The 20,771-nt window shown below is 36.9% G+C and overlaps 1 protein-coding gene across 1 annotated transcript in view; it reads right to left on the reverse strand.

Annotated features, from left to right (window-relative positions):
* Positions 1-19,296, reverse strand: part of LOC112047665 (zinc finger SWIM domain-containing protein 4) — a 100,905-nt gene extending 81,609 nt beyond the window's left edge. The window contains exon 1 of the mRNA XM_052887670.1: positions 18,955-19,296. Within this exon, the coding sequence (XP_052743630.1) occupies positions 18,955-19,252 (298 nt within the window). The 5' untranslated portion in view covers positions 19,253-19,296. The remainder of the gene's footprint in view (positions 1-18,954) is intronic.
* Positions 19,297-20,771: the final 1,475 nt, after the last annotated feature.

A 20,771-nucleotide genomic window follows, 5' to 3' on the forward strand; every position in this document is an offset into this window, starting at 1 on the left:
AAGGACCTGCCTCGCAAGACGTTACTTAACTGTCAAAGAATATGACCAACGATCTAATGCGATTATAAAAACTGTTTCTATAGAATCATGTTACGTGACCATTAAAACTACATGTAGCGCTGATTTTCAGCAGGAACCACAGATCGGATAATGCTACGAACACAGCCAACATAGCCTTACAATCTATACTAAATATAATAAAACACGACGCTTTATTATCGAGCAGTGTTGCATTTTACATATTGGAAATAGACCATGAATTGAATTAAGGACGTAAATAAAAGGGCCAACGCTGGGTTTTAACGGATCGCTTTTTTAATCATCGTGCGAATGAGGACTAAAAGCTTCATTCAGTGGCTTCTCATCCAGCTTTGTAGCCTTTCTGTTCATGGAGTACAGTCATGATACAACTTCCTTCTTGGCTACAACTTACAACAATTCCGCTGTTGCTGCAAGTACCTCTTCATTGATGTGACTGCGGACAACATTAGGAACTGACTACTGTGACTTATATCTCTGTTTACTCGTAAGTCGCAGTAATCAGCCCCTAACGTTCTCTGCGTAATCTTCAGATGCGTTTCGTTATTGCTTCATGTTCTCTAAAGTAAAACAAGGTAAAGATTTAGATTTATAATTTCACGTGCCTCTAAAGTTTTCAAAAGACAGTAAACCTCTGACAAAAAGTCACGTACCCCTAAAGTTTTCAAAAGACTTCTGACAAAAAGCTAAAAAACATTTTTTTTTTATTTAAATAAAATATAACACAGCGATATTTTCGACTATTAGTCGAAATTTTGTCTTTCACTCCTTTTTCTCATGTACACAATATTTTCGACTATTAGTCGAAATTTTGTCTTTCCCTCCTTTTTCTCATGTACACAATATTTTCGACTATTAGTCGAAATTTTGTCTTTCTCTCCTTTTTCTTACGTGGTGTACATCTTAGGTCTATAGGAGTAACCAAGGGTGAAATTGCACCGATTTCCGTTAGAATTCAGGATAATTTTCCTATCTCGCTGTCCAAAAATTAATCATAGTTAGACACTGGGACATTTCTATGTTTTCTTTGCAAGTAAGCCCTTGACTACAATCTCACCTGATGGTAAATGATGATGCAATCTAAGTTGGCGGGCTAACTTGTTAGGAGGATGGAGATCCACACCCTTTTCGGTTTTTTTTCCACAACATCGTAATTTAATCAGCCACCATTAATTAAAGTTGCAAACACCAATTTGAGAAAGCCTGAACTAAGGAGACTAGATGCAATTCAAATTCGTCGTCGTCGTCTTCAACCCATATTCGGCTCACTGCTGAGCTCGAGTCTCCTCTCAGAATGAGAGGGGTAAGGCCAATAGTCCACCACGCTGGCCCAAAGCGGATCGGCAGACTACACACGCAGAGAATTAAGATAATTCTTAAAATGGCGTTTAACGATTAAAATGGCGTTGACTAAAATAAAATGCACATTCGTTTGAATAATCAGTAAGTAGTTCAGCACAAAGTACAAATAAAAGTTAAGCAATGTTTTGTGGTAAAAGCAATTTCTGCGGCAGCGTTATTTATAAACGATTTGCTTATTGTTCGCTGAGCATAAAATAAGCATAAAATGAGGCGTTAGTTCCACCGGTCATTTTGCACTAAGTTGAGTACAACTAATGATGTGCACAAGGTGTTTAACTAGAGCAGAACTGTACGTACAAATTGTACTTAATGGAAAAAATATTATTTAATATAAGTCCTCAGTTAGGCAGTGTATTTTTGCCTATATGAAGTGCGCACCAGTGGTTGATAATACTTCAGACGTCTTCACGACAAAAACAGAAGGGTTTAAAACAACTAAGTAAATAATGCCACATAAGTTAAAAAAAAAGCAATAAAGAAATCAAACAGAATGCATGACTAGTTCTTTAGATCAGCCAGGCTTTTCAAAGCGGAAATGCAGTCAGTATTCCTACCACCATGCCACGTGGGCTTGATTTGAATAGACATTACGACTTATTAATATATCAATACATATTATTAATAATAATTTGTGGCATAATTTCGAAATAAACGCATTTTTCTTTCTTTCCTTTCTTTCAAAATAAAATTGAAGTGTATGTCTGGTATTTCGAAATAACTACGTGTTCTCATTTACAAGATACTAAACAATCGAGCTTTTTGAAAATTTTCATCTGTTTGTTAGGGTTAATCTTTGAAACTACTGAACCGATTTTAACGGGAGTTGTACTGTAAGATAGATGAGGTTATTTAGCAACATATAGGCAACTTTTTACACCGGGAAACCGGGAAAAACATGGTGAAAAACTAAATTTCACGCGTACGAAGTAACGGAATCCGCTAGTTTTGCCATAAAGAAGTCGAATATAAAACCTCCTTTCAGTCAGTTAGTTTAAATGTCTGTTATATCTAATGTCTAATTCAGTTAGAATGTGTTAAGTAGGTCGTAGATTCCACGTTGCGTCAATTATACATTATAATTAACATTTATTTGCCTTTCCCACGGCTAATAGAGTTATTACCCGCCTTCCTGCTTCTTATCCGGCCACACTTGTACTGGCTTGTGTAAACAAGTTTTTTTCCAAGTTAATTGACATCTGACACAATATGTTAATACGTATTTAACACAGTTAAACATGCAAAAACGGTAGCGTGGCATCTATATCGATTAGTTTACACTGTTCTATTTTTAAATTGTATAGAACTTTTTTAGATTTTCTTCTTAATTTATATTGTTCTATTTTTAAACCGTAACTAAGTCATTTTAGTAATTCGTAATAACAGTGTTCTATTTTTAAATCGTAAAGAAGTTTTTTAGATTTTGTTCTTCATTTAAATTGTTCTATTTTTAAACCGTTACTATTTTAGGCTTATTCGTAATATTACTACAGCTACAATTTAAAATTTATTTCGATGTTCTATTTTTAAATTGTATTGAGGTATTGAGTTTAATTTTTTTCATTTCAACTAAGAGTGTCTTTACCTGTTCTATTTTTAAACACTATCGAAGTTATCTTAGAAGCGTATTTTTATACAGTATCGAAATTATCAGTATAGTTTGCTATACGATACACCAGATATGTGTAGTCCATACTACGACATTAATAATTACTATTATTAATTATCATATAATTTTGTTCGCAGACGCGCATACAAATGACTTTTTTGCAATAAGGCGTAAAAAAGCGGTGTCTCTCCTACAGAGATTACGTGCTAGCACCAATGGCATCCTAAGGGTATTGTCTGCTAGGCCCGACTGCCCCATACTAGGCTACTGTGTGGAAGTAGCTATAGGGCGTACTTGATTGTTGTTTTAAAATATTATTAAAAAATTTCCAATGTTACTAACTGTACTAATTTAATTTAATAAGTAAGATGAAAATGTTACCTACTAATATACTAACAATATATGGATTTGTAATTCTGAAATAAATTATTATTTTTTTCTCTCATTTATTTATTACTTCTTTTTTTTAAAATTTTTAACAATATAAGTATAATAAAATACAAAACATTATTAAAAATTTATAAAAAAAAATTCACCCTCCCGCTGCGGGACATTTGAGTGTCCAAGCAACCGGTGGTCAGGGCTCCAGAGTGAGGAACCTCCTCACAATACGCGCCGTCTCAAGAATCACTGCCTTTTGTATCCGACTCTTGATCCAACAGTTAAGCGAAAGCTTCTTAAGATGTTGGTCGAAGCTTTTCGCTATAAGACCATTGACTGAAACAACTATCGGAACAATAATAGTTGACTCAACATTCCACATGGCGGTAATCTCGTGAGCAAGGTCCAAGTATTTTGATACTTTTTCCTTTTCGGCTTTAACCAGATTATCGTCATGTGGAACAGTAATATCAACAATTATTGCACGACGCACTGACCGATCGACTAGCACTATATCAGGTCTATTGGCTACAATATACCTGTCAGTGATAATCGTTCGGTCCCAGTAGAGCAATGCACTGCTATTTTCAAGAACTGACGCTGGGTCGTACCTATAGTAAGGCATCTCAAAATCGATAAGGCCATATTGAAGAGCAAGCTGTTGGTGGATTATCTTGGCTACTTGATTATGTCTGTGCAAGTATTCGCCGTTAGCAAGGTGAGAACACCCGGACACAATATGCCTGAGGGACTCCCCAGGACGATGACACGCTCGACAGATGTCTAGAGTGCCATCTTTCATAATGTGTTTCCGGTAGTTTCTCGTCTTTATAACTTCGTCCATAATTGCACAGACAAAACCCTCGGTTTCCCCAAAGAGGTCACCGAATTGCAACCAAGATACAGATGTTATTTGATCTACATCCGGCCCAGTAAGGGCCTTGTAGAATCGTCCATGCAACTCCTTGCTCTTCCATATTGCCACACGATCTGAGTTACTGATTACTATAGGCTTGCGCCAGTTCTCTTTGCCTAGGGATAGCGGGGTAAGTCCCGGTAAGTAATTATTATTATTATTATTATTATATAATGAAAAAAATAATTAATTTGCTTCATCTCCACAAGTGATTTGACATCTCCCGAGTATACTTCGGATTTTAAGTGAATATTTAGAGAGGTTTTTGTTACATTAGGTACCACTGTCATTGGATTCGGTTTTATTGTAGAGAAGAGCGTAATGAATCCATAAACAAGTAGAGTAGTGTTAGAGCCAATACATATCTGTGAAGTACCGGTAGCGATACTGTGGTATTATGTCAAATTTTCGCCTAAATATGCAGTGTTACATTTTTGATGTTAATTTCTTCTGAAGCCGCTGGTAAAACATCTTGACTCTCTCCAGATACCAAAATAAAGCCGACTCATCGCTTCACTATTTTGTATTGGAAACACAATTTGCATAGATTTAAATATTTCTAGCGGGCATCCAAAACAATACCACAGCGGAGCAATTTCAACTCTTCAAATCTTGTTCGCCTTCGAGCGTTGAATGTACTCATTCACGACGAAATACATTCAAAAACAGTCCTTATTGTAAACGCAACAGAGTCCTTGTATGATGCTCAATTAAGTTTGCTAACCGGCTCTAAAATGCGGCGGTGCTTACTTACAACGTGTCTTTGTGGATCGGACCAATTTTCGGTGAGCTGCCACCTCCCGCTGATTGTATAATTCCTTGGATGTTTGAGGAGATGTTTGTGGATGAGAGGTGGGTCACGTTGAGTTGGTACTTTATTATGAGGCCAGTGACAGAAGAGCTCTTATGTAGGCACTATGAAACTCTGTTATTGGACAGAGACGCATTGAGCTAGAGCTGTATGCTCTTTGGTCTTTGTTGGAGTGAATCGGGTCTGTATTGACAGATGGTAGTTTTTTCACGGATGTTGCCTGAATGGTTTCTTATTCAACGTTGCAGACTATGTCTTTGAATTCGTTATTAGGTTTTCTTAGAAACGTTCTAGCAATTTATAGATTTGTATGTGATACATCTTTTGAACTGATAACTTTGCACTAAAACAATTAATATTAGATAATCTTAATGAATTTAGATGCTTTTTTTTTTATGAAAAAATTAAACTATTTCTCCTCGGTCACTTGAGAAAGACTCAATTTTATTTATCTGTTCTTTCTGTTTTCTAATATTTGTAGAAAGGAACGAAAATTTTCTAAAAAGTGAGAAAATAATAGAAAACGTAAAAATATTTTATAGAAGTTTGTTACTCAATCACGGCTTAAGGGCTAAGCAAATTTGGACGAGGTTTGGCACAGATATAGGTTATTGTCTGATGTTTACTTTATCCCAACGTAAACAAATGATGATTTTAAAAGAGCAACTGTTTATAGCCGGTTGTCTCACGAGAATCTCTCTTCTGAACCCATCAGTAGTCTCTACGTATAGTCAGACTTGACGTTTCAAAAATGGTTCTAAACTAAGCCTAGAAATAAACCAATTTTCACGTTTATAGTGACTTCCTGTAACGGAATCTACGCGTGTGAATTCGCGTGTTACTGCTAGTACTAAATAGAAGCACCTGACAAGATGGTCGAATAACGCAAAGTCCTAAAATTGTACGTCCTACAATTGTTTGTGCATTAGATACAAGTTGGAATTGTTTAAAATCTACGAAACTGTGTGTTTTATTGTTATTAAGTATTAGAATTTAATAAAATTTTAATTTTTTTTTATTAGTAAATAAGTAATTGGATTAGATTTCGATTAAATTTAATACTATCGTCTATCATAAATCATAAATTGGTTACTTGGAACAATACATAAGCCGCTTTGATCCCGGAAAACTGATCTGACGTCGAAAGGGTCCAATGAGAACTTGACAGTGTAAAGGAGTCATTACGGTTTGCAGTAGGGACTGTAGCATCAGATATCGTGTTTTAACGCGATCCAAGTCACGGGCATTGGCTAATCTTGAATAATTATTTATTATTCCCGAGAATGATTGATAAGAATGATAAATTTGTTCCAGTCACGCAACTAATGAAAATAGAAACGAATTTGTATGGATTTTTCACTGATTTCAAAGCACTATAAGTAGGTAACCTACATGAACTGAAAGATGTTTTAGTACAATCAAATGAAATGAAATGAAATGAAAATATACTTTATTGTACACCACAAAGAAACATACAATACAGAAAAATAATGGAAAAAAAGAAAATGCACAATAGACGGCCTTATCGCTAAAAAGCGATCTCTTCGATAGTGATGTGTGTAAGTATATATTTATTATTTATTACCTATGATTTCGATTGAATTCATATTATAGAGTAACTGCACTAAACGATACCACCTTGAACTTCCCTGAGCCGTGTTATTCGGCGACATGAATCACCATCAGACGCTTGACAAGTCACAATTATGACAAACAACGCCCCAATTCCGGTGATTCCCCGATAACGGGCGTCGATCATAATTTATTAAGTGTCCACCAATGATGTTAGAAGAAAGAAAAATAAAATCTTTCTATCAAAAAAAAATCAAACGGACTTCAAAATCACAATTTTTCGCTTTTCTTTTTTTTAATTTTTTTTTTTTAGCAGCAGTCAACAGCCTACAAGCTAGTGGGTTTGGATGTTTCAACAAGCGTGTCCGATGTTGTATTTTGTGCTTCTTTATCTCTTCCTGAATTGTTGGTATTTCCAAGTATTGGTGTATTTCAGTGATGCGCGAGTACCAGGGCGCATTAGCAATAAGGATGATGACTAGGTTTGAATATATTGATTTTTATGATACATTCGGGTAAATAAGGTCAAAGTTAACTAATTTATACATAAAAAGCAAAGATTGACAGGATATTTGCAAAATAAATAAGATTATAAAATTTCAAAATCTATCAATTTTTTTTTATCGTAATTAGATAAAAATTCATACAGTTTTAGCTTCCTTACATTAAATGTGACATTTTTCAATAAATGAACTATAAACATAAACGCACAAATAACAAAGATATTAGTAATTTTGTTTGAACGCCCATACAAATCTAACGATCAGCGAGCCAACGACGTCACTAAATCGTGCCATTTTTAACCGACTTCAAAAAAAGGTTCTCAATTCGGTCGGTATTTTTTTTTTTTTTTTATGTATGTACACCGATTACTCAAAGACGCCTGGACCGATTTCAAAAATTCTTTTTTTGTTTGAAACGGTATAGTCCCCATTTGGTCCCATTGCCATCATGTCAAGATCTGATGATGGAATCCTGGAGAAATTGAGGGGAACTTTCGAAAATTATATGGGTGTCTAATGTGTTCGTCAACTTTTCCATTTAGTAATTTTAAGCACTACAATTTCATGAAGGTTTAAAATCGATCTGATGATGGAGCCATAAAACAGACGAGGGAATTCCTCGGCGATTTACAGCAGTTACCTTGTGTTTGGGCTTGATTTATTTGTATTAATGAGAACTTTCCACATAGATAGGTTGTGACTATCATTTAGGGGTTTGGTGATGAAGACCAAGGACAATTAAGGGAACTCCTTAACAGTTTACAGTAACTACCTTGTGTTTGGCCTTGATTAATTCGTATTGCTGAGAACTTTGTACCAAGATGGGTTGTGACTGTCATTAGGGGTCTGATGATGAAGACCAAGGTCAATTAAGGGAACCCCTTAACGGTGTACGGTAGCTACCTTGTGCTTGGGCTTGATTAATTTATATTGCTGAGAATTTTGTACCAAGATGGGTTGTGACTGTCATTAGGGGTCTGATGTGTTCGTTTGAGATGAAATTTTACACTAAAAATGGAAAAATAATAAAAATTTTAATAAAAAAATACAACCGACTTCAAAACCAAAAAACGTAACCAGTAAACTAAAAAGCGAAAAATAACATCATAATATGTTCTACCTGCTGATCAGTATGAAGGCGGTGCTTCAACAAGCAATTTATTGTTGAGAGACAATACAGACTGCCTGCGTAGGAGCCAGAGTAGGTTTCTAAAGCGCTTATTTTTTAATATGATCCTTCCATTCATTTTACTTAACACAAAATGACTAAACCGATTTTTATGAAAATAAATGGGACCAATCTGGAAGTATTGGTCCCATTTATTTTCATAAAAATTTGATGCTCTTTCAAACAAAAAACATCAAAATTGTTAAGAAATGAGGTAACAAACAACAAAACAAAAACATACGCGTCGAATTAAGAATTAAAAAGAGATAGATAGGTTACAAAATAAAACACATTCGATGTTAACAACAGGCACACAAAAAGCAATTCAGCTCAAGTTTGCTAATTAGCATAGTTTTAACGTGACACTTGCGGTCCGCCTATAACCTATCTACCTCTTTTCTTCTAACATCATTAGTGTCCACCCACTAGTCGAAATTCGACCGTAATTATTATTGAAAATGTGAGGAAAATCAATTCGGTATATCACCCTGCTTCAAGTTCAATGCTCTTATTAACCGACTTCCAAAAAAGGAAGAGATTTTACGTTCGGCTGTATGTATGTTTTTTTAAGTGAAAACTAACGCAAAATTGCAATCTTTAGAGGATTGCCTAAAGATTGCGGCTGTAGGAGCGCTATTTATGAATATGTTTTATAACTGTACACTCGACAGTGTGAGAGAACTGAAAATCAATCACTCGAGTTTTACGCCAATAGGAACAAAGACTTTTTTATGAGAGATATTATAAAACTACCCTCAAAATAGCAATAACCAACAAATTGGTGCATATTTCGGTCAATCCAAAGCTTTTTAAAATAAAGTCATGTAAAAATAATGGATTTCTTTTTCCCCTACGTATTATTTTGGAAATTGAGCTTAGTTTTTGATAGTTTACCTTTTTACCGTTGGACAGCCAAGTATTGCAGTAGCCTGCATGTTTACGATATCCCTTGGGAACGTTTAAGACATTTTGGTTTCTTTATTTGCACAGCGAAGATATGGAAACAACTTTCCCTACCACCTACAATCTGGATTCTGGGTATTTTCAAGTCAAACAGTATAGCAGGGGCGACGGTTCCTAACAACCCTATTCCTATCAGGTTACCTTTTAAATCCACGAACGAATTTGCCAAGCTATAGTGTCAGAGGCTAACAAACCGTGTAGTTAGTTTTTTGTTGTTGATAACAAAATAGATTGTCGAGAAAATAATATGACAAACAGAGGAGAAAAAAACGGACATTAAACTGTTTTGTCTTTGCCTATCGCGTAGATTGTAAAGGTCAAATTAGTACGCGCCTATTATCTACTTGTACCAGCTTAGAACAAAGCCTTACGTAGATGCTAAAGCCTTAAAATGTCATAAGAAAGGTTAAACAACAGCGGAGTAGGCATGCCTGTGTCGGTAAATGTAGTGTTTCTAATACAATGTTGCAATTACTTAAATACTCGCGGATACCCGCGAATTCGTCCGTTTTAGACCTCCCTAATCCGGCCTTCTTGCAAAATATGTTCTTAGCGGACATCTACCGATTGTAAACTACTTCCCTGCCAAATTTCATCTTTTTACGTCAAGTAGTTTTCGAGATGACGTGATAAATGACCTTTCGCATTTATACATATGTATAACTAGCTGACGCCGCGCGGTTTTACCCGCGTGCTTCCTGTTCCCATAGGAATGCGGGGATAATATATAGCCTATATCCTTCCTCGATAAATGGGCTATCTAACACTGAAAGAATTTTTCAAATCGGACCAGTAGTTCCTAAGATTAGTGCGTTTAACCAAACAAACACTCGTCACAATATTACGATTGTTATTATTTTTGACTTTAATTGATCCAAGATGTCGCTCATTTGCAACAACATTGACATTTCTCAAAAACTACTGTTTTACAGGAGAGCATTTTCAATGTTTATAATTCAATTTATGGGAGAAAATCTCAATTTTTATTGTTTTTATATATTAAACCTGACAATGTGATTATCATTCTTTAAACTAAAAGTATAAAACTTAAAGTTTCATATTTATTTAAAGTTATATGAAGGTTTTTGTGACACCAGGTATCACTAGTGTCATTATTGCAGATAAACAAGATATTTTTTTTTAATTATGTAGGCTTATGACGCTATACACGATAAAATATTCTTCTTTTGGAGTCGATAGTTAGTAATTATCACAAAAAATGCCGATATAGAAGAAAATATTAATTGACGTTTGGAATAAAAAACATCAAGAACATAGTAGTTTAAAGTATTAAATCTGTAAAATCAACAATTGGCTTACATCTAACTAGCGTTATTAATACAGGAATGGCACAAAGTAAAGAGACACAAGTCCTGAGTCATAAACTTCTCTGTTGGTATTCGACTCGTCCCAAACATAGCATTCTACCTTGTTAGTTTTTAAATCACAAATGGTAAAATTTAACTTGCATTTATAGTTAAAGAGAGATACGTCGCCTTTGGTCATTGAAAAACCGATTGGAGGTCATACACCACTGCCATAACATTTTCATCTTCTTTGTCTTGAGCTTTTTCTTCGCAACATAATTGTTTTTCTTTCAAATGGTTCTCGTGGTCTTCTTTTCTATTTTCTTTATCATTCGAGTATTTTTCATATGCAAAGTAAACATCACCTATTTCTTTCCGTATATTAAACTCCTGGGTAAATATTTTATAAAATATAACATAATTCCCATAAGGCTGGTTCTTTTGCTTTTGAGCTTCAATGTAATAACTGTGAATATCACCTATTTTCTTACTTCCGTCTATGAAAACCCTTGTTGTATTGACTCTCGTTTAATGGGACTCTATTTTTGGTATAGCCTTTATATAATTTCGTATGCTGTCTCCCTTTATGACGTCGTCCAGTTTTGGGTGCTTGTTATGTGTACCTCAGTTATCATCAGCGAATATATAATTCGCCAATAGCCTGAAGATAAACGTCTTCGAACAGTTTAGCTTTTTAATCACATTTCTCCGCCAACTAGCTTCATTTTGCTTATGTTTTCTTTCTATTTTAGCTTGAAATTGGAATATTTCGTGATGAAGTTGATGGAATTGCAATTAAATTCTGTAATAATAGGTTAAAAAACTACTTTTTTAAATCACTTCAAGTATGTAAAACACTGACCCTCACAATTTAGTATCATCATGAGAGTCTATCTAATAATGAGCTGGACGACAAATCATCGTTGTTCTCTTCGTTATCTGAATATTACTAAAAATTATGTTAATTTCAAGTTTTAGTTAAAGATATTGTATCCTACAGTCCCATTACTACAGGCTACAATACCGTTCCAGTAAGGAAATTGTAAATTACTGTGATGAATTACTATTACTATTGTGTAGTAAGTACTTAAAACATAAATAAATACAGTGAAGAAGGTACTCACTGATTTCTGTACAACTTCTTCATTGGTTGTGTTTCTTTTATCGTGCAACGCTAGGATTTTTTTACCTCTCGAGTTTCTTGGAAACGACATTGTCTGTCTGAAAATTACATTTTTAATATTAACTAAAACGACGCATAACAATTTATTGTTAAAATTTAATTAAAAACTCACTGTTAATTTTATACAATAATGGCTTAATAACAAACATATTTATGATTTCAATGAATGAAATGTTTTGCTTATTATCAAAAACGACATAATTACTGTTATTATTAGTTGCAATAATAATGTTTTCTGCAGTAACGTCATAACACAAAATATGTCTCTACAGATATTATAAATATTTATCTGCATGAAAGGCATATTAGATATTGTGACGAAATGCTTAAAAACATTTATCAATAAAGTGTGTTGAACTTACCTGTAAGAACATTCTAATTCAAAAGATGTCCTCCTTTATGAGTACCGTGTAACCGGCCGCTATTTTGCCTCATTCACAACTGAACATGTGTCACTGTTGTCGCGAGCCGCGAGAGTTAAAGGAACAGCGCTATAACGACACTATAAAAAGAATTTGCGCTCCTTTTCTAATAAAAGACCTTAGATAAATGATGTTTTTGCAGCAAATAGAAAATCGAATTTTCTACATAGCTGTATCAATAATTCAATTATCATAAATTTTGAGTTGTGTCTATCTTGTTGCAAATGAGCGATGTGGCGATCGTGTGGACCATTGCCATCCAGAGGGGTAATACCACCCATGGTTATCCTGCCTATGGGAGACCAATTAGATGGCGTGTGTTTTTTGTAAACTACCGATATTAAAAATTCTTTTAACATTACTTACATCTTCATAGAGTACCATGGAATTTATTATACCTTCACTTGAATGGGAGCTTCACGGGTGAAACACCAGGCGTCTGCTATTTAAAATAATAAATTGTTGTAAAAAACTAAGCATAGATTAAGAATAGATCTCTCCCCGCTCGATCGAGTGAGATAAATAATCTTTGTACCTAACCAAGAAATGTCCTTCTTTCATGCTGTAAGGTGGAACTTGTCAGGAATACGATGTCACAAACATAGGTAGGGTAACCAGGTCGCCAAACCTAATAGCCGGACAGACCATCCAGTTTGGCCGGACATTTGGGTAGAAAGGCCGGACACCCTACTTTATGGAGGATTTTGATTCAGTATTAATAGGTGCGTGAGCGACGAACAGTCGATTCTCCTCGTCTGCGCATGGCCACCCCGGACAAGCCGGACACCGTTTATTTTGGCCGGACACGCAATCAATAAGCCAATCTATGTCCGGCTCTATCCGGACGACTGGCAACGCTAACGCATAGGTATGTACAAACGACATTAATATTGTACCTTTATTTACACTCTATACTAAAGTCTTGACATTTATACGTCAGAAGCAAAAAGTTTCTTGAAAAATCGAGGTATTTTTTAATTTCCATATATTTTCTTGTAATAAAAAAAAAAGTTTTTTCATTAAATTTTTTAGTAGTACGATTAGTCACATGCTGCCTGTGGTGACTTTTGAGACACGTTGTATAATCTGTAAACGAAAAAAGCTTTGGTTCCCAAGAAAACTTGTTCCCGAAACTGTATCAAGAGATCATCACGTTGTGTGAATCATGCCGGAGTTAAAACGTCAACCTTCCGAGAACCATAGCACGTGACGGTGAGAATTATGATTTCGACAGAATAATACTCTTTTCAAAGCATCAGCTTCCAAGTATTGTGGTTCCCGAATAGGCGGAGATGTGTATTTAAACAAATATTATTTTGGTGTTTTTATTGTAGTTTACTCCTTAAGAATCGATTTTTCATAATATTATATAGACCCCCAGCATCGATTGTAGATCGTTAGATGGGGCTCAAAGCGTCGCGGAATTGTCCATGGTTTCGCACATTGAGTACGTCATCACAGGTAACACATTTCTCTTTATTCATGTTGTGGCATGTGTTTTTACACTTCCAAAATGAACACGAAGGCATAATTAATGGATTAAAATAAAAAAAAAGCCAGTATTTTTTAAGTCCACGTCCACTCATAGCATGCGCTTGTTACGTACTAAGATAAGATGTGCGTGCACGTCTTTGGGTCATGACAAAATTGTGCGTTCTTTATTATGGAGGGGCCCATCTAACGATTTATATCGATGGCCCCCGGTATGAAAAAAAATGGACTGAAATGAAATAAAAAAAATAAAAAATAAATATGTATAACCGCCAGAAACCCGATTGATGTCGTCGATCTACTAAGTGGGGTCTCGCCTAAAAATACGCTATACGGTTTGGGGTCGCTATTCCAGCACCTTGCCCCCCCCCCCAACGTCTAACAGCTGGACGTACATAGGCCTCTTATACGGACTCCAATATGAGGGCTAAGGCCAATAGTACACCACGCTGGCCCAATGCGGATTGGCAGACTTCACACACGCAGAGAATTAAGAAAATTCTCTGGTATGCAGTTTTCCTCACGATGTTTTCCTTCACCGATTGAGACACGTGATATTTAATGTCTTAAAATGCACACAACTGTAAAGTTGGAGGTGCATGCCCCGGACCGGATTCGAACCCGGATTGCCCTACACCCTCCAGAATCGGAGGCAGAGGTAATATCCACTGGGCTATCACGGCTCTCATATAGTGTAGTATTTATTAGGCAGAGAGAATTGAGACAAATTCGAGACACCATCGAGTTCTAAAAACATCCCTATAGATAGCAGGATAGTCAGGGTTTATTTGGAATGATTTTCTCCAACATCCTCGTGATCAGGATAATGCTAAAACCCACGTTTTTGCTGATAAGGTATTATTTGATTTACAATATTTACGCCTAACAAAATTACGTACGTGGGTTATAGATTAGTTCAGTTGGTTAATATTTGTTCAACCAATTGTTTTGCAGCGTTAATTGGAATTTTAACATTAAAATCATGATTAAAAAATGCTAGCTGGTTTCACCCGCGTGGTTCTCGTTCCAGTATGAATACAGGAATAATATATAGCACTGAAAGAAATTTTCAAATCGGACCAGTAGTTCCTGAGATTAGCGCGTTCATACAAATAAACTCTTCAGCTTTATAATCTAATATATAAAATTCTCGTGTCACAGTTTTCGTTGCCATACTCCTACGAAACCGCTAGACCGATTTTGATGAATTTTTTTGTTCTTATCCGGTATCTATGAGAATAGGCCAACATCTATTTTTCAAACCCATAAATCCTAGGGGCAGGGTAAAAGTAGGGTATGACTAGGGTAGGGGTAGGGTTGAGGTACAGTAGAGGTAATGTAGGGGTAGGGTAGGAGTAGGGTAGAAGCAGGGTAGAATAATGATAGGGAAGAAGTGCATCATAAGTCAAAGCGAAGCTTGAGCGTGTCCGCTAGTATTAGTATAGATTTATTAATCAGTATCATTAGCCTATTATAGGTTGCAAGGTTCAAGGGTTCGCACCTTTAACTAAGTATTTAATGTAATTTTTTTTTATTTCCTCGGCATAGCATGACTAATGGAGCGGACTGACTCGAGAATGTAGTAGTTTTGAATTTAATTTTGAAATGGTTGCATCACTACCGTGTTCTGTGCGCTCTATCGGCCTATTTTTCTTTAATCTGTGATTATGCCTAGGAAATTAAAAAAAAACATTTTATACTTGGACGTTTATATGTGCGTAGTCAGTCACAAGTAGCATTGCGACAGACAGAAAAGTAATAATGTCCATATATTTATGCTAACGGTCATAAGTCTGTCCGTGACATTAGAATCACGTCGAACAAAGAAAGTACAGAATACATTAGTCGAGTGAGTCGTTCGGAAACCAGTTCGAAGCAGTTGTAGAATCGATCTAAATATGAAGTCATTAACGACGATTTAAAATATTTACCGACCCTGTCGGGCACTCTCGATTATTTTTGCATGACAATGGTTAGGGTTGCCACGCACGATAATTTTTTTAACCCTCAGTTTTAAAAAAGGTTTTATAAGTTTACAGCTCCCAAATTAATAGAAAGTTAGAAGACACTTAAAGCTCAGACCCAACCTTTGCACTTGTATCGCAAATTAAAAAAAACCAACAGAACTGTCTGTTTTTGAGTTAGACAAGGTAAACAAAATACAACATCGCTTCCATAGACGCAGTTTGCATAAATACGTTAGATCGTGATCATTTATACTTTTGACAGAGGGTGGGGGGAAGGGGAGAGGGGGGGTGTCTAGCAGGCTCAAAGATTATGATGATTGATGAATCATACAAAACATAACACCAATTTTCCGTTACGATGATTGATTTTAATCAAAATTTTTAATGTCAATCTTTCACAGCTAGGCTGACGTGTTGCGCACCACTCACGTGACGTCATCATAATGCGAAAAATAATTTCATTTTGCAGCATTAAGTAATTTAATACATGAGAAAGGGTAGTAGAGCTGTTTGTGATAGAGTTCATCTGGCAAGTACCGTCATGATTTAATCGTGCAGCATTGCTGTGTTGATCTTAGAATTATTATAACCCTAACAACTGAAAAAAATAACATTTACCTAAAAGTAGAAATTAGAAATAGAGCCAGTTGAGGTATTGGCGTTCTATAAGGGAAGTATTACTGTAATAATTTAATCGTGCAGTATTACTGTGTAATTCTTAGCATCATTGCCAACCCTAACAACAAAGGTACAAATACATATAAATTATTACATGCATCGTCGAGTTTTAAATATTGGATTCATTTTCGATCGCTCTTTACAAAGTACCTTCGGTTGGGGCCTGTTCTTTTATTCATGCCCACGAATGTGGCTTTACTCGTTCTATAACCGCTCTCTGCTCTAATCGTGTTATAATTATGTGGGTATTATTTTCTTTACAGTATAATATACTAGCGGATGCCTATGATTTCGCGTGGAAATCATGAACCACGATCTTCTTTGTTAATACATATACCTATTCGACAGTGGTTTTTGAACGCTTCAAGGAAGTCACTGAAGTAAAAAAACGCACTTTTTATGTGATATTAGGAGATGGGATATCAAGAGTTATCATGCTCCTAAATCGCCTGACACTCATTTTTATGACAACCCTTTGCTAGAAACATAGATTAGGTCTCTCTGCCGTGGTTACGGGTTGTTACAATTTAAAGTATAAAAATATTACACTTGTCTGGATTCTTGATATATCTGCTGCCTTCCAAAGTCAAGTTTGGACCGTACGTAGTTCACACCTCCGTACATGTCTCGTTTGGGGTTGTCAACATTTTTTGAGAAAAATTATATATTTCAGATTTAGCTATTAAAAAAATATAGTACTTACGCTTCAAGAAAATATACTATATTACAGAATAAGTGAACAAAAATATGTTAATTTTCATTAAAATTTGTTTGGATTTGTTGCATTTTTCAAGATTTTTGGCTAAAATAAGAGTGTCATACCTATTATACGCTTTTTCACATGTAATTTTGAAATTATTGATAACTAAAAGCTCGTTTTATTCGTTTGCTTAAAATACAAAACTCGATAAAACGGTATTGCATCTGTCGAAAACTAATGTATAACAGATTCAAAATAAAAGATTTGTTTGTTAGATTTCAGTGTTGAAAATATAGTATTTTTGCGTACTATACTCGTACATTTCTTCATGTAGTACGCAATCCATTCGAGTATAGTACCTACAATACTCTATATTACTTATATTATAGTAAGGTTGGCAACCCTAGTCCCGTTAACCTGTGCTAGCAACTATGGTGATATGGACTGACAAACTTAGTCTTGGCCATATCGAGATCTATGATCTCTCATTCAAAGACTAACTTTGGCAAGCATAATAACATTCAAACATAAAAACTATTTAAAGCCAAATTAAACCACTCAGCGGCTTCTTTTGTTTTTTTACTAGTGTCCCTATCCCTAGTATATCGCTTACCATATAGTTTTATAACCAGGATTCTACGATTGTAAAGCAATTGAGTGTTTCTAAATAAATATTTCTTATTCTACCACAGAATTATTTAACACCACCAATATAGATATAACAATGCAGTTAGGAATGCATCAACATCATAGTTCCTTTAAGTTATGATGGTGCAGAAACGACTTTATGGTGACTATTGTAAAAGTTTTACTGATTTCTGTCCTTTGTTGTTATTTAAAATGGGATTTCTTTCTCAGAGGAATTAACTAAATCCTCTATGATTTCTTCAGACTATTGTAATCTCAATAATCCTATGAAGTAAGTAATTCCTACAAATCAATAAATTTTGTTTGATTTTATAATACGGATAAGTCATCCATTTTGATATGCATATCTGGATATTAATTAATCCCACGGTCCATAGCGTGTTTACATCTAGTGGGCGGGCTCTAATGGTGGATTGTGAATCATATACGGCTGTGGGAATCGAAGTAACGTTTATCGAAGTTAAGTAGAACGATCGTATCTGATTCGCTATCTGGAGAGGTTGGAAGATAGCCAGCCTAAAACGAGACACTGCGGTGTTCCATAACTCCTATCGCATTAGGGGCTTACGGAGCCGACGTTACGGCCAAATGTGGCGTCCGCCGCCCGAAACGGCCACAAATGACCAGTAATCGCCATCTTGATGCCAGATAAGCACAAATGAATATGTAACGCGGTCCTCCCACGCCCGCCGCATTAAAGCCGGGCATGGCCTGACCCTATGGAAATAAAACCGGCAATTAATATTGTTTATTCGCGTCCGTTAGTCACTGCGGGGACATTAACAACTGCGTCTGTGAGCTAATGGGCCCGAGCCTGCGCCCGGCAGAATCCAGTTGTGTAATTCCCTACGTAACGGGACATCCAGTTATGGTAATCGTAGCCGAATTTCACGAGCGTGTCGTGAAAGTAGATTCGAATTTCGAATCGCGCCGATCGGAGGAAGTTAACCGGTGCATTCGCGAGACAGAGCACTCGAGTTAATGAATTCCGATTAAACGCTCGCCGTGATTTCCTGCGCCGCAGAGGGCAGACCGCTCCGACGAGTTCCGCAGGTAATCGAGCCGATCGCTAGAGCTCGCGGTCAGCGGAACTCGCCTCCGGAGCCCTAATCTCGGTCGACGCATGAATAATTCCCGCTAGGAGCCGTATCGATCGCACACGTCGAGGTTTTTATTTATACGGCTCGGGTGGGCGAGGCGCGTATTAGTAAACAGGCGCGTGCGCGCTGGCACTCACCGACTTGCAGCACGCTCTCCACACAGCCGGCTTCCAGCAGCTTGAGGCCGCGGCAGAAGGCGAGGCTGCGGTGGTCGTCGGGCGGCGCGCGCGCCAGCGACGAGTACATGCATATGTCGCGCTCGTCCCGCGGGAACGACCAGTACACGACGCGCCGCTGCACCGGCTCCGGGATACGCTCATAGCGTTCCTCGATGCGCTGGAAGGGGATCGCGGACGCGACTATCTTCGCCGTGATGTCGAGAAGAGTCGGCGGGGCGCGCGGCCGACAGCACGCGCGCGGCGCACACGTCGACATGACGCTCGCTCGGCCGCTCGGCGCGGACTGACTGACGTGCGGCCGCCCCACCGCCCCCTCGCCCCTCGGCGATGCCCCTCCCGCACCCGGGGGAGTGCCCCCCGCGGGGATGCGCGCCCTAAATCGACACACTCCGATAAATTATTCATTTGGCAGGCATAATGTGCGATATATTATTAAAAGTTGACATTTTTGTTTTGTTCTTCGATGCTGAAATTACGCATAAAATCGACCGCCTTTCCATATCGTTCGTTATAACTTAATGCCGATCAGACGTTCGCAGATAACCATACGGTAGTTATCTGAAAATTATGACCGCGGCGTGATACATTTATAATTTCATGTTTTTCTTGGTATTAGTTATTTGCTTCCCGTTTGATTTCATTTTATGCGTCGTATCATGATACTCTTTCGAGCTCTAGTAGGTAAGAAACTGTAATGGCACAATACATTTCGAGTTGACATAAAAAATAATGGCACAAAAAGCAGGATCCTAATCCATTCGGGTCTTACCTCCTCACATTACACAAACGAAGGGGAAAGGCGGGTGGGGGTTACATTAACAGCTGATGGCGAAGGGGGGCGGGCGGCGGCGGCGCGGGGAGGGGGACCGCGACGTCAGGTGGCCGACGCACAGCTGAGATTCGACGATGCAGCGCTTCAGCGGCTGGATTGTCAAGAACGTACAATGACCTTTATTTGTTTATAATTTTTTTTGAGCTAATGTAATATTGCGGTGGTGTTTGTTCAGCAGGTAGTGCGCGCTGTCCAGTGCATCACGCAGGTAAACAGCGCTTCTTTGCTGTTTATTGTTTATTACTTCTTACTATTTAAGGATTAGAGATTTACAAATGTAGGTATATACTTAAATACTCGTTATATACATAGGTAGGTAGCAATATAAAAAAAAAATTGTATATTTAGCTTAGTTTTCATGATCATAATTCATATTTGGCTCACTGCTGAGCTCGAGTCTCCTCTCAATAGTAGTCTCTCTCAGTAGTCTGCCCATCCGCATTGGGCCAGTGTGGTGAACTATTGGCCTAACTCCTGACATTCTGAGAGGGGACTCGAGCTCAGCTTAGTTTTGCTAGTGGAAAAATATTCGAAGAGTTATGCTAATTGTAATGTTGTCATCAATTGTAATTATAATATTATTGTATGATTTTTTTAAAAGAGCAACTGTTGAGTTTCTTGCCGGTTTCTTCTCAGCAGAATCTGCCTTCCGAACCGGTGGTAGAATCTTTACAATTAGTCAACTGACGTATCAAAAGTGCTTGTATACTGAGCCTACTTGAAATAAATGAATTTTTGATTTTGATTTTGATTTAATAACCAATATTCTGTGCAAATTACGAAGTCATCCTAGTTATACTTATGATCAATATAAGTACATATAGCTACTTACTGAGTTACTGACCTACCTAATAAAAAGCTTGTAGGTACAAAAATAAACTTAATAGGTATAAATAAACGACATCTTGCACCGAAACAAAGGAAAAAATTGTCTACGTCAAGT

This window comes from Bicyclus anynana, chromosome 20, assembly GCF_947172395.1.
Source record: "Bicyclus anynana chromosome 20, ilBicAnyn1.1, whole genome shotgun sequence".
NCBI lineage: Eukaryota > Metazoa > Arthropoda > Insecta > Lepidoptera > Nymphalidae > Bicyclus > Bicyclus anynana.